The sequence below is a fragment of the Amphiprion ocellaris genome, chromosome 6 (genome assembly GCF_022539595.1).
Source record: "Amphiprion ocellaris isolate individual 3 ecotype Okinawa chromosome 6, ASM2253959v1, whole genome shotgun sequence".
NCBI lineage: Eukaryota > Metazoa > Chordata > Actinopteri > Pomacentridae > Amphiprion > Amphiprion ocellaris.
This window is the reverse complement of record NC_072771.1, coordinates 510,135-522,756: the sequence shown is the minus strand read 5'-3', so window position 1 is coordinate 522,756 and position 12,622 is coordinate 510,135. Positions and strand designations below refer to the sequence as shown.

General features: G+C 42.8%; 1 protein-coding gene and 1 long non-coding RNA gene across 3 annotated transcripts; both read left to right on the top strand.

The window, feature by feature from the left end:
- Nucleotides 1-1,295: 1,295 nt before the first annotated feature.
- gstt2 (glutathione S-transferase theta 2) lies at nt 1,296-12,278 on the top strand. The gene is made up of 5 exons (XM_023277011.3): nt 1,296-1,482; nt 10,885-10,972; nt 11,052-11,202; nt 11,447-11,623; nt 11,742-12,278. Exons 1-5 carry the CDS (start codon nt 1,362-1,364, stop codon nt 11,886-11,888), a joined length of 684 nt encoding a protein of 227 aa, XP_023132779.1. The 5' UTR covers nt 1,296-1,361; the 3' UTR covers nt 11,889-12,278.
- Nucleotides 2,426-6,996, top strand: LOC118470767 (uncharacterized). Of its 2 annotated transcripts, XR_004847908.2 has the most exons (3): nt 2,456-5,721; nt 6,435-6,548; nt 6,704-6,996. It is a non-coding gene; the product is annotated as an uncharacterized LOC118470767 (long non-coding RNA). The 2 variants fall into 2 exon arrangements; XR_008602109.1 differs by having other exon boundaries at nt 2,426-6,548.
- Nucleotides 12,279-12,622: the final 344 nt, after the last annotated feature.

Sequence of the window (12,622 nt, the reverse complement as noted above, 5' to 3'; positions counted from 1 at the left end):
TGCACCTCCACATTTTTCTAACTACGCGGATGGAGCCATGCGGAAAAACATAGCAGAGGAACAGGACCTACTCGTAGCTGAATTCCAGAAATACGAGAACTTATATGATTCATCACACAGAGATCACCGTGGTAACCAGGTTATGAACAATTCATAGTGTGAAATTAAAACTAACTGCTGAAATGCAATAAAATGCCGTGTTGTAAGTGGTGTAAACAGTAGCAAACTTCTTCTACTCTAGTTTAGTACTAGAGAAGACCAGGTAGACGTGTTTGCGATACACTGCCCCCTGCAGTTTAGGCGCACACACCACACGGAGTATAAATGCACATGTTCTCCAGCGCGGATTTTTGTGCGGCTCGTTCATACGGAAAGTATAACCCAGCCTTAACACTGTGGGGTCTTTAAGCAGCTCCTTCAGCAGCAGACTGAGACATCCACCCTGCAAGAAGGAACGCTATCACAAGTCCTTCATTCCATCTGCTGTAAGACTTTACAATATCAGCATCACTGGCTGATGTTAACGTAAATTGGACTTTATCATATCATTTTAAATCATGGTAAAATCTGCACAACAATTCCTTGCACTGCTGGCATTTTCTGCACTTTTACAATTACATGTGTTCCACAAGCCACTTTATGCTGATGTCATTTATAGTGTAGTAATACTGTATTTATTCATTTTTCATTCTTGTATATATTATTGTTATTGTAATTATTATCTTTACTGTAGTAAACTGTAGTTAGTGCTGCTCTGAAAGATTTTTGCTGCTCTAACACTGGAAATTTCCCCTGACCTGGTTGTCTTATCTTGTTTGTTAGTGTGTAGTTTACTGTAGTGGTGTTTATTAGTGTGTAGTTTGTTAGTGTGTAGTTTACACTTGTAGTCCTGGAGAGTTTCAGACTTAAAGGTTTATTCCGCCAAAATACTTCCTTCTGTTCAAGTACTTGTAGTTCTACTGCATTACTTGTAGTTCTACTGCAGTACCGTAATTCTACTGCAGTACTTGTAGTTCTACTGCAGTACTTGTAGTTTTACTGCAGTACTTGTAGTTCTACTGTAGTACTGTAGTTTTACTGCAGTACTTGTAGTTCTACTGCAGTACCGTAGTTCTACTGCAGTACTGTAGTTTTACTGCAGTACTTGTAGCCCAGTCGGCTCCTCCGGGTTCTGCTGTTAGAACATCTCACTTCCATCTGACAGAATCAAGGTTCTCCCGGTTCTGCTGCAGAACCCGGAGCGGCCTGCAGGGGGCGACCAGGAGCAGCAGGAGAGGAAGAAGAGGAAGGAGGAGAAGAAGAGGCCATTCGTTGTGTCGCTTCTTGTTGATTTCTCCGGTTTAACGGACACCGGCGGCTCCATGGCGGCCCGGCTGCTGGAAGTTTACCTGGACCTGCTGTCGCAGCCATGCCGGGCGGTGAGCCTCCTGCTGGGCTGCACCAGCATCCCGCACACCGTCCGGACCGTGGCTCTGCGGAGAGGTGAGCAGCGAACCACCTAACTGACCAGATAACTAACTAGCTAACTAACTGGTAGCCAGCCCTCCGGTGTTTCTTGACCTCCGCTCCAGTGAACTTTGGTCCACATCCGCTCCGCTGCAACCAAAGTCGGTTTAAAAGTCTCCGGTTTACCGGTAATTGTCCCGGTGTTGAAGATTAACTGGTGATTCCAGCGTTTCTGAGATGTTTCGTGGCTTTTCAGGACCCCTTACCACTGACCAGGAAATAAACAATGGGACAACTTTGTCTATAAAATGAAATTTCTGCTGTTCTATAAATTTCGGTCTTGACAAAATATCTGGAAATCAGAGACGTTCTCATGTAAAAGTCATGCGCTGTCGGGCTACATGAAAGAAAAACTAGGTCAACACGGTTGGAAGCAGTGGATCTGCGATCACTGATTCCTGATAAAACCTGTTAAAGCAGCAGACAGGAGACCAGGACACGGTGTGAACGTTATTTAACAAGAAGTGCTGCAGTATAACATCAATATATTGGTACAGTATTGGCAGGTTTAGATCACATTGTAGCTACACTGTCTTATTTAAATACACAAATGTCAAAATTCTACCAAAACAGCCCAGCAGTATTTAACGTGTTGAATTTGAAATGCAGCAATTTAGGAAAATTCACAGGACTTTCATGTTGAAACCAGCAGCAGAAGTTTGTTGTGTCATACTACTCTGAGCTGACATGTCATTGAGAAAAGACAGCAATTCCTTTCGGTAAAACACCTGTACTAGGGTTCTCAGATAGGTCACCTGGCCTCAGGGGCGGGTCTAGAGAAAAATTAATAGGGTGGCAAAGGAGTGGCAGAGTCTATACATATATATATATATATATATATATATATATATATATATATATATATATATATATATATATATATATATATATATATATAGACTCTGCCAAGGAGGCGGAGCCTTGGCAGAGTCATGTGATGACTGGCATTGGTTTGTCTGTCTGTCTGTTAGCAATATTACTGAAAAATGGAATGAGGGATTTGGATGAAACCAACCAGCAGCCGTTATCAAATTGACGCAAATACTGCTGAAATAAGTATGTTAAATAAGTAAATATCATTTGTATTTTTCAGCCAATCCTAAACATGAGTTGTTCTTATTAGCTGTCAGTCGCAATATGTGATTTGATACATCTAGCAGAAAGGGGAAAAGGTTTAAACTGAAATAAAGTCAACCTTGTACACTTTGAAGAAACCAAATGCTAGATATGTTAAAAATGTTTCTTAAATTTAGCAGTAAATTAGATTAAGACTAGACAATGTCTCTCTTATGCACTGTTTAGGGAAATCTGCATTAGTGTGATCTATATTTATGTTCTTCCTGCCACAATGATTACATTATCAGTTCATCTAGAACAGAGTCAGAGTCCAGATAATTTTATTTATTGTCTTAGATTTGTGGCTTTATTTTTGATGCTCTTTATTTGAGACATTTCTTACAATAATTCTATAATTCCAATATTTGGATATTCTTAAGAATTAAGGATCTACTTATCATCATAAAATTAAAAGACTAACTACATCAGATAATTTATCCAAAAAGGTAATTATTGCGACAGGTGTGCCTCTTACTCAGATGTATTATACTAAAGCAATATTCATAGCAGCTGGACCAGAAATAGTCTCTGATTTACCTTTCGCTGAGCTTTCATTTTTTTCTTTCTCTGAACTCTTCCTCCTCTCTTCTTTTAGGCTGTGAAAAGCTGCTGGTGGTTCCCTTCCTCTTCATTCTTTACTGTCTCCTACAAGAATCACACTGACTGAACTATGTTTTTTCCTTTGATAATTTTCATTATTAACTATGATACAATCTGATGTGTACAATTTAAACCTTGAAAGAGATACTTAACATGTAAACGTTTTTTCAGCTGTAAACTAAATGATATGACTGTACTATGATGAAACACATCAATGTTGGTGTTATTATGACCGTGACACCAAAATTATAAAAACCAGCATTAAACAAGCAGGATGTAGTTTTCAAACAGTGCATGAAAACCTGGTGTGACTGGAGGTTTGGTTACACTTTAATGTCATGTAAAGTCTTAGTGAATGTGTGATTTCTTTTGACTTACAGCCTGTTGTCAGAACCACAGGTTGTAATTATCAAAAAAAAGAGACAAACTTCCACAGACGTTCCCCCACCATCCTTCTGTGGCTGTTCTCTAACATTAGCTAGCTACATTAGTAAAAATTAGCAAGGCCCAGACTCACTGGAAACTGTGGCTCGTCTCACAAGCAAACACTTTATGTGACTTTAGACACTATTAGCATTTAATACATAGTGAACAGTTATATTAGCATGTAGTTTAACCCAGTCTAACTAGTGTCTTACTGTCACACCGAAGTCCAGCTGTCATCCACATGAGTGAGGTCTAAGATCAGCCCCCTCAGGGGGGCGTGTCACCTTGTATCTGTAGCAGCATAGACTGTACAGGACGTGACGTCTACATGGTGCATTCAAGGCACTCGGACATCGGAGTTTCACTCGTTATTCGTCTTTCCTGGACTTTCACTCTTTACGGCCGGCCACAACCTTTCATGTACATATTTTATAATTAGATTGTTCAGAACTGGGGTGGCAGCCGGAGTGGCAAGGCATCTTCTTGGGGTGGCAGTTGCCACCCTATGCCACCCCAGTAGATCCGCCCCTGTCTGGCCTATAACCAGGGATATAAACCCGACTCAGCGGCTGTGTTCAACTCCAGCTCACGGCTTTTTGCTGCAGGTTTTCTTGCTACTTTTCTGTCTCTCCTCTAACCTGTCAAGTAAAGCCATGAAAAAGGCCAAAAAATAACTTAAAAAAACATTAATTCACAGCTATTGGTGATCTCCGTCTGTGGGTGGATGCCCCACGTGTGTGTTACTGTGTGATGTGTGATGTGTGTGTGTGTGTGTGTGTGTGTGTGTGTGTGTGTGTGTGTGTGTGTGTGTGTGTGTGTGTGTGTGTGTGTGTGTGTTACCGTGTGTGTGTGCAGAAGTGTTCCGTGAACAGGTGTTGTTTTGTCCTTTTTTAGACTGTGAGGGATTCTGCAGATGGAACAATGCAGCAAAATGATCGTTTTTGGTTTGTTTTTATTCATTCTTATTTTCTTGTTTTGCATGTCTTGAGTTGTTTGATCTTGTTTGAAAGAGCAGCTAGCTGTATCGTTCAAGGGTGGGCTCATTAAGGTTTTGTAGCATAAATATCCTCGTCTCGGGACTTCCGATGATGTCATGCCTGCGCTAGCAGCTTCAACAGGAGCTCTCGTCCACAAGTTTCATATTTGAGAATACAGCGTCAGTCAGTCTTGGTATTTTTTGTATCTGGATCATGGACACGATGAGTTCGACAAATAAGCTAAACAAAATTTCAAACGGGAGATAATGTGAAAGCCGACACGGTGGAAAACTTGGCTAACCACGCTAAAGCTAACCACGCTTCTGCAGGTGTGCAACAGGAAAACATCGCCGAGCTAATGGCTGAACTAAAGAGAACTGGAGCTGCAAATCAAGAGAGACACATAACCCTCTTTTCGACCGGGGTGGAGCCCGTTCGGAGTTGGAGCCGGCGCCCGACTTGGCGCCGGTTTTTTGTGTTTCGACCACCGGAGCTGCGGCTCCGGGCTCCAAAAACTGGGGCCGTTTCGGGCACCAATTTGTTGCTGGGCCAGAGGTGGCCAGAGTTGAGAGCCGAGCATGTCACGGGCAGGGGGCGGGTTTACGGTGACCGACGATCAACAGCGGAAACAAAGAACCGCCATTTTTTAAAAAAACAGCGGTGAAGCAGCTCTCGTCCTGAGAAGACAACGTTTTGGAAACGGAAAATGGAAAACAAGAGCAAGCAGTGGACGGAGGAGGAGACCCAGTGCTTCCTGGCACTGTGGTCATCAGCTGAGGTTCATGGAAAGCTGGATGGAGCCACAAGGACGAAGCCCATCTTCCAGGGAATCCAGCGGGAGATGGAGGCACAGGGCTACCAGCGGAGCCTTGACCAGCTGCTAAACAAACTAAAAAAGTTTTTAAAAAAGAGTACAGAGACCAGAGGAGGGAGCTGGGACGAAGCGGCAGCGGAAGGCAAAAGAGATGTCCGCATTTTGAGTTACTGGACTCTGTGCTTGGAGACCGGTCCGCTAACCAAGCCACAGGGGCCCTCAACTCAGCCACAGCCGCGCTGGACTGGCCGCAGGACTTGCCGACACCCGCTCCTGAAACTGGTAAGTCTTATTTCTCAAACATCGGCTGTAAACTCGCCAAGAATATGCTAGCTACAATAGTCCCACGTGAATATTATGAATGTTACGCCGGAGAAAGTAGTGTGGACACAGGCTCAGTGATCGGAGGTTGGCTATTGTTTGCTAGCCAGTTAGCCATGTGAAAGCTAACAAACAATGAAACAAGGCCCAAGTGGAACCTGAGAAAAGCAGCAGCAGTATTTCATTACACGACCTGTATTCAAAACCTCCCACATTGTATAATGTCCCATTTACTTATATTACTGTGCTGTATTGTAATCATTGAAATTCATTACAATTCCAATTTATGTGTTGCTTATGTTTTCTGTCATTAATACAAGTCTAAAAAACTGATTCAAATGACCAAATTAACACAGTTAAGTGAAGAAAACGCTGCGCTGCCATTTTAATAATTTCAGGATAAAATGCTGATTGTTGTGTGGTTTTTCAGCTTTGCAGATGTGAACTTGTAATGTATTCATGTCTTATACACGTCTTTTGTGGGTTTGTAGTTGTGCCTCAAATAAAACTAGGCCTTTAGCACTGTTGGAAATTATTACAGGTATAAAGTGTTACAGGTATCTCTGGTAACACTGTCAGACATTGTATGGATGAAGGGTTAATTAATCTGTTACTGGATAAAATGATTTGTAATACAGATGCTACCAACAATGTTTCTTGTTCATTTTTAATAGAATTGTCGCTCTTGGATGAGGAGGGCCAGATGACAAGGTGCAGCTCACCAGTACCATCCTGCAGCTCATCAGTCCCATCCCTCAGCTCCTCGGCGTCCACCCAGTCCAGAACCGGTAAGATTTGTTCAGACTATGCAAACACCAACTCATGATCAATATGTAGTTTTTCGACCCATTCTGAATTCCCTAATGATTTTTTTTTTTACTACATTTGTGAATATAGAACATAATTACTAACAAGGAATACTTTTTTGTGTGCTTTCACGCAGGAAAAAGGAAGCGGAGTCCCTATGCAGAACTCATTGAATATATGGACCGCGCCGATCAAAAATACTTTGAGCAAGCGGATCGGGACAATGCCGTGAGCACTGCTGTGCTAGATAATATGAGAGACACGAAGGGGCTGATGGAGAGGATGGTGGCAGCAGTGGAGCGCATGGCAAACAAATGAGCACATGGACATTTTTTTTGTTTGTTTTTTTTTGTAAATACTTTTGGATTTGTTTTTGTGTGGTGTTTTTGAAATTTTTATTTATGTGTGTGAATAAAGACTTTGATGAGAGATGCTTGTTTTGTGTCATATGTTTTATACTGTCACAACAAACTTGTAAGATGAACCGCACTACTGTAGCAGGGTTTCAGCAGGGCAATAAGATAAGATAGTCCTTTATTATTCCCCAGGTCTGGAAATTTCCAGTGTTACAGCTGCAAAAAATCTTTCTGCACAGCACTGACCATATGTACAGTAAAGACAATAATTATAATAACATATACAATAATGAAGAATGAAAAGTGAATAAAAACAGTGTTACTACACTGTAAGTGCCATCACCATAAAGTGGCTTCTGGAATAAATGTAACTGTAAAAGTGCAGAACATGCCAGCAGAATTTACCAAGGCTTAAGATGGTAAGAGTCCAGTTTATGTTAACAAGCACTAATAGTCATTAAGTTGACTTTGTAAAAATTAAGGCCTTGAATGGCATTTCAAATCCTTACATTTGATTGTCATTGGCACTAGCAAATCCACCATTGTCAAAAATCAATATCTGATAATATATAATTGTAGACTGCGATTAGTCAGATATGTGCATCTGCACATGACTAATATTGCTTTTTAAACGTCTGCTGAAACCCTGTGAGATGGCATGACATTTGGGCTTTTAAGTAGAAGCATGCAATAGTGATTTCTTCATCTCAAGCTTTATTCCAACAACGGTAACAACAGTGGTGGGTATTTCACAACAACCTATCAATACAAAACATGCATTCAGTCACATGAAAAACATCACTATTCAACATGGTTGAAATACTCCATTAATGCTGCCCTTATGTCAGTCCCTTCTTGATTACCGTGGTCAGGCAATGCCTGGACAGAAGGCTGAACGTGAACATGTCTGTGTGGGAGCTCCTCAACAATGTTATCTCCATGTTCCTCACAAATATTGTGAAGTACACAGCAGGTCAGCGCCATTCTTTTGCTCAGTTCCAGCTTGCAGTCATTTCTTTTCAGGAGGCACCTCCATCGTCCTTTCAATCTCCCAAAAGCCATTTCTACCACCGATCGTGCACTGCTCAGCCTATAGTTGTATGTGTGCTGTTCAGGAGTCAGTCTGCCAGTGTCAGAAAACGGCTTCATGAGCCACTTGAGCATGGGGTAGGCAGGGTGGCGATCTCCGTCTCACAAACTGCCTTAACAACATCTAAAAAGATAAACATAGATATGATCATCAACTTATTGCGATGGTTTAACCGCTAAGTAATCAATGCAAGCGTAGTTGAAGCTAAGTAGCTAAGCTAACGCTAGCACGTTTACTGTTAAGTATCCAAACGTCTTTGATAATTACCTTTCTTCTCAAACGTGATCGCCGGGCATTGGAACGGCGACACCGATGGGTAACCCCTAACAGAAGGTTTTGCTGTTCAGCGATGGCGAGACACACTAGCAAAGCCATGAACACCACTCCAATGAAGTCCTCCATTGTTGTTGTGTGGGTTTCCGTACGGCGTGAACGCTGTTGAACGGCTACGTACGCAGTGACGTACACACGTTTTGTGGTGGTGCAATGACGCAGCTCCAACTTTGCTCCTTCCGAATGGAAACACAAACCCGTTCTGGGGCGGCACGAGATTTGAACCAAAAAAGCACTGGCTCTCAACTTTGAACCAACCTAGCACCTGGTGCTCTTTGGTCGAAAGCCCCTAACAGACCACAGCCTCGCTAGATCGACGTGAACTTTCAGTACGGGATTTAAATGCAAAAATCTTGAAGCAGGAAGAAAGACAAAACAAAGCGGAAAAGAGAATCGGTGAGACGGAGAACCGGGGCTGCAACATGAGTGCACATTACGATACTTGCTCCGCAGAGAACTGGACCTCACAGCCCGCTGCCAGGACCTGCAAACCAGACTGAGACATCTTAGGATCTACCAGGTCCCTGAGGGCAGCAAACAATGGGATATGATGGCTTTTATCCCAGACTTAACAAGCAGAGTCCTAAATAAACCACACATGGAGCTGACGATCTAAAGAGCACACCAGGCGCTTGTATCCAGACCCAGAGATCCTACAGCCCCTCCAAGGTCCATAATTGTGAGATTTCTCGACTTTACTGTCAAACAATATGTGCTTCGGTTGGCGTGGAACCAGAAGAAAGTGCTCCTGAAGGGAAAACCTATATATTTTGATCATGATTGCTCCCCTGATCTGCAGAGAAAGCAAGCACGAGTACGGAGTGTGATCAAGCAGCTTAAAGCCAAGCGAGTAAAAGCGGAATGTCTGTATCCCGCCCAACTCCAGATTCACCTGGAAACCGGAGACAAGTCCTTCTGGACACTGGTGGAGGCGGCCCCTTTTCTGCAGGGGCTTGGTGTGGACGTCCAGAGGAGATGCTACCCTCACAGCAGCAGACTATGACGTCTTCTTTATGGACACGCAGTAGTTATGTATCACTATAAAAGTACAAGTTATGTTGTGGTTAAACAATATGCCATACTCCACTGAGAATATTTGTCTTTTTTAATGGTTGAGAAGTGTACTAATGTTGTACAATTTGATTAAGCACTTTTAGTTTGGACAGCTGAGTGATCTGAGAGTGTAATGCACTCACTAAGCAGTCTTTCCCTCCCAAAGGTGACTGCTCTGGCTTCAGCCTTACATCAGTCCCAGAGATAGTTCGTCACCTATCTCTGCCCCTGGACCAACGGGAGCTGATCATGTTAAGACCAACTGGTTTCTTGGAAGTTCTATGTTTTGTTCTGGCATGAGTTCTGCCTAATTTCTGTTATTTTTTTCTTGACAGCTCTGTGCTTAAACGGTTTGAAAGGATGTCGTACTGTCACTGAGAAGTATAGAAGTACTGTAAGGATAGCAAATCATTTCCTCTGAACTATGGCTGTGCTAAGTGTAGTTAGTTACAACATAAAAGGTATCAATAATCCCATCAAGAGAAAGAGACTTTATGGTCAGTTAAAACATCTGGCAAGCTGTCTTGCACTTGTCGAAGAAACACACCTGTCTGACAAAGAACACCTCAAATTAAAGTGCAAATGGGTCAACCAGGTGTATAGTGCATCATGCAAAAATGGTGAAAAGAGAGGGGTTGCAATTCTCTTCCATAGATCTGTAAACTTTTTCAATGAACACCTAATACAAGACGATGAAGGTTGTTATGTAATGGTAGTAGGCAAAATTGATAATGTAGAAGTGACCATATTGAATCTCTGTGCCCCTAATGAAGACTGCCCACAGTTTTTTCAGAAAATTTCTTCAATTCTAGCTGATAAAGGCAAAGGAATAATTGCTGTTTCGGACTGAAGCCACAGACTGTCACCAGGTAATCTGGTGGAGATCATCACTCTACTGCAGTGAAGCGATATTTCCACTCAGTGAGGTGGAAGTCTTCATTAAACCGAGTATTTTACTGGTAGACTGAACAGCCGTGAGTCCATACAGAGCAATAACGACAATGTTAAAGCTGACAACAAGAACATTTCGGAACAGTTTATTGACGTCTGTGTGTTTTCAACAGGCATCTGTACAGTCACCTATGCTCTGTATTGCCGTTGCAACAGCTGCCTCGCTCCCTGAATATCACCAGTTAATCTGGAGCACCAATTAATCTGGAACACCAGTTAATCTGGAACACCGGAGCCCCGCAGATTCTGAGCTGTTGGAGCAAAATGAAAACTGGAAACAGGATTTTAAATTCCCTCTGAGGAATTCGGCTCTTAGATGACCTTACTAAACGTTATTATTATTATTATTATTATTATTATTATTATTATTATTAATAATAATAATAATAATAATAATAATAATAATAATAATAAATGTGAACATCAACTCCCTGAACACTGTATGAATGCAGCAGCATTATAGAGGACCCTTAAATTAAGGAAATTAAGGGATTTTTCAGTGGACTTTGGTTTGAGCTTCTCTGATGTTTGCAGGAGAACAGAGAAGTCCAGAATTCACCAAACTGAACCCCATGCAGAAAGTTCCGGTTCTGGTGGACAATGGCTTTGTTCTCAAAGAGAGGTACGGACACACGCACGCGCACACACACACACACACACACACACACACATCAGCTGATGGATATAAATGTGTGTTACAGCGACGCCATCTTGAAGTACCTGGCCAGCAAGTACGACGTCCCCGACCACTGGTATCCACGACAGCCAGAGAAGCGAGCACGAGTGGACGAGTACACAGCCTGGCATCACAGCAACACACGACCACACGCAGCTAAAGTCTTTATCCTGGAGGTAAGAACACACGCCGTCACCATCTATTTTCTGGAGATAAACACGCCGTCACCATCTGTTTACTGGAGGTAAACGCACAGCGTCACCATCTATTTACTGGAGGTAATCACACACCGTCACCATCTATTTACTGGAGGTACATACCCACCGCTACAGTCTATTTATGGGAGGTACATCCCCACTGCTACCGTTTATTTACTGGAGTACATACCCACTGCTACATCTCTGTCTCCGCCCATCTCAGGTGTTGCTCCCGACCCAGACAGGCTCTCCGGTGGATGAGGGACGTTTGAGTCGTGCTCTGTCTGAGCTGGACGACACTCTGGTCAAAATGGAGTCCATGTTTCTTCGTAGACAGCCGTTCTTGTGCGGTGATGACATCACTCTGGCCGACCTGCTCGCTGTGTGTGAGCTCATGCAGGTCAGACACTCTGATTGGCTTACGTTTTGATCGAGCCCCACCGCCCTGCGTTACTTTTCTTTTTCCTGTTTGCTGTTGGTGAGTGGTTTCTGAGCATGCTCAGTGTGTGTCTCTGCAGCCTCTGGGTGGGGGGCGGGATGTCCTGAAGGACCGCCCTCCGCTGCAGCGATGGAGGAGCCGAGTCCAGGCCGCCGTCGGAGAGCATTTTGACCGAGCTCACGCCGTTCTGTACGCCCTGAGAGACCGCCAGCGAGCACGGCTGTGACATCAGAGTGATGTCACACAGCTTTATCTTCTAACAAACGAAATATGACATCATTGTACTTTACAAACAAGCTGAAATAATCAATGGATCTGATTGGTTTGATCAATGAATCTGATTGGTTTTATCAATGAATCTGATTGGTTGGATCATTAATTGATCTGATTGGTCGGATTATTAATGGCTCCTATTGGTCGGATCATTAATGGCTCTGATTGGCTGGATTATTAATGGATCTGATTGGTTGGATCACTACGGAGGCCTTTTTTGTTGCGTTTCTTCGTTTTAAATCTCGTCACATTTATTAAACATTAAAATGAAACTAAACTTTGAAGCACTTTAACTGAAAATAGGTTTTTGATGAAAACAGAAATAAAGTGATTTATTTTCTCATCCTGTTTACTCCTGTTTACTTATCAATAACAGTAAACAACAACAGTCTTGCAGATTTCTGATGAGAGCCTGAAGAAAATCACGAGATTAAACCTCAGCCAGGTGCTGCAGCAGGACTACCCGGTTACTACCCGGATGTTAGCTGGTTGCCATGGCAGCGGTTCCGTTGTCTGTCGGACGTTGTTTTGTCTGATGAAATAATGTCGACCCTGCAGCCTTCAAACCTCCTGAGCAGCAGAATAAATCACTTCCTGTCATCAGAGCCTCTAGAACTCTGAGTCTAGGTTGGTCTGGTTCATCGTAAATGCTGCAGCCTAAAGTGGATCAGTAAAATCCTGATGCTG

What these genes read in the sequence shown, in the direction of transcription:
- gstt2 (XM_023277011.3), top strand. Translation starts at nt 1,362, where the DNA reads ATGGCGGCCCGGCTGCTGGAAGTTTACCTGGACCTGCTGTCGCAGCCA. An exon ending in CTAAAGTCTTTATCCTGGAG is followed by an intron (nt 11,203 to 11,446) that starts GTAAGAACACAC and finishes CGCCCATCTCAG; the next exon opens with GTGTTGCTCCCGACCCAGAC. An exon ending in CTGTGTGTGAGCTCATGCAG is followed by an intron (nt 11,624 to 11,741) that starts GTCAGACACTCT and finishes GTGTCTCTGCAG; the next exon opens with CCTCTGGGTGGGGGGCGGGA.